We start from the raw sequence: 1,341 nt of genomic DNA, 5'->3' as shown, positions 1-1,341 counted from the left end.
CACCCGAACCCAAACCCAAACCCAAACCCAAACCCAAAACCTGAGATGCTACGTGAGCTCCAGCAGCATGAGGCTGTGAGCATGGCCTTGGGGAGCCCTGTCCATGTCCTTCCAATCCAACCATCCCATGGTTCTGGTTCTGTGATCTTTCAGGACCCTTCCAACTCAACCATCCCATGGTTCTATGATCTTTCAGGAACCCTTCAGCCCAGTCATCCTATGGTTCTATGATCTTTAAGGACTCTTCCAAATCAACCATCCTATGGTTCTGTGATCTTTAAGGACTCTCCCAACCCAAGAATCCCATGGTTCTATGATCTTCAAGATACCTTCCAACCCAACCATCTCATGGTTCTATGATCTTCAATGACCCTTCTAACCCAACCATCCCATGGCTCTATGACCTTTCAGGACCTCTCCAACCCAAGAATCCCATGGTTCTATGATCTTCAAGATACCTTCCAACCCAACCATCTCATGGTTCTATGATCTTTCAGGACCCTCCCAAACCAATCATCCCATGGCTCTATGATCTTTCAGGACCTCTCCAACCCAAGAATGCCATGGTTCTATGATCTTCAAGATACCTTCCAACCCAACCATCCCATGGTTCTATGATCTTCAATGAACCTTCTAACCCAACCATCCCATGGCTCTATGACCTTTCAGGACCCCTCCAATCCAAGAATCCCATGGTTCTGTGATCTTCAAGGCCCCTCCCAACCCAACCATCCCATGGTTCTATGATCTTTCAGGATCTCTCCAACCCAAGAATCCCATGGTTCTATGATCTTCAAGATACCTTCCAACTCAACCATCCCATGGTTCTATGACCTTCAATGACCCTTCTAACCCAACCATCCCATGGCTCTATGACCTTTCAGGACCCCCCCAATCCAAGAATCCCATGGTTCTATGATCTTCAAGATACCTTCCAACCCAACCATCCCATGGTTCTATGATCTTTCAGGACCCTCCCTACCCCACCATCCCATGGCTCTACGACTTTTCAGGACCCTCCCAACCCATCCATGCCCCCATTCCATGCTCCCGCGCTGCCGGGGGCCGCCCCGTTTCCGTGCCCCACCTGCAGATGGCGGACTGGCTGTACGCTGGGCCCTCGGTGGCCGTCAGCGCCTGCCCCACCTGCGTCTGAGTCAGCCCGAGGGACAGGCGCCGGATCTTGAAGTTCTTGGCGAACTCCCGGATCTCCTCCAGGTTGATGCCGTCCTCCTCGGCGCTGCTGTTGGGCGCCGCGGGCTCTGCGGGCGGACGCGCAGCATGAGCGGCGGCCGACCCCGCTGCTCCTCCCCACCCCAAAAGGGAACCCCCCCCCCTCCC

At 53.6% G+C, this 1,341-nt stretch overlaps 1 protein-coding gene across 1 annotated transcript in view; it reads right to left on the bottom strand.

Annotated features, from left to right (window-relative positions):
* The window catches only part of POU6F1 (POU class 6 homeobox 1), a 7,189-nt gene continuing 5,854 nt past the window's right edge, over positions 7-1,341 (bottom strand). Inside the window, exon 5 of the mRNA XM_021379090.1 lies at positions 7-1,301. Coding sequence (XP_021234765.1) covers positions 1,000-1,301 — 302 coding nt within the window. The 3' untranslated portion in view covers positions 7-999. The remainder of the gene's footprint in view (positions 1,302-1,341) is intronic.

This window comes from Numida meleagris, chromosome 32, assembly GCF_002078875.1.
Source record: "Numida meleagris isolate 19003 breed g44 Domestic line chromosome 32, NumMel1.0, whole genome shotgun sequence".
Classification (NCBI taxonomy): domain Eukaryota; kingdom Metazoa; phylum Chordata; class Aves; order Galliformes; family Numididae; genus Numida; species Numida meleagris.
The sequence above is the reverse complement of the archived record's forward strand: the minus strand, read 5'-3'. Positions and strand labels throughout refer to the sequence as shown.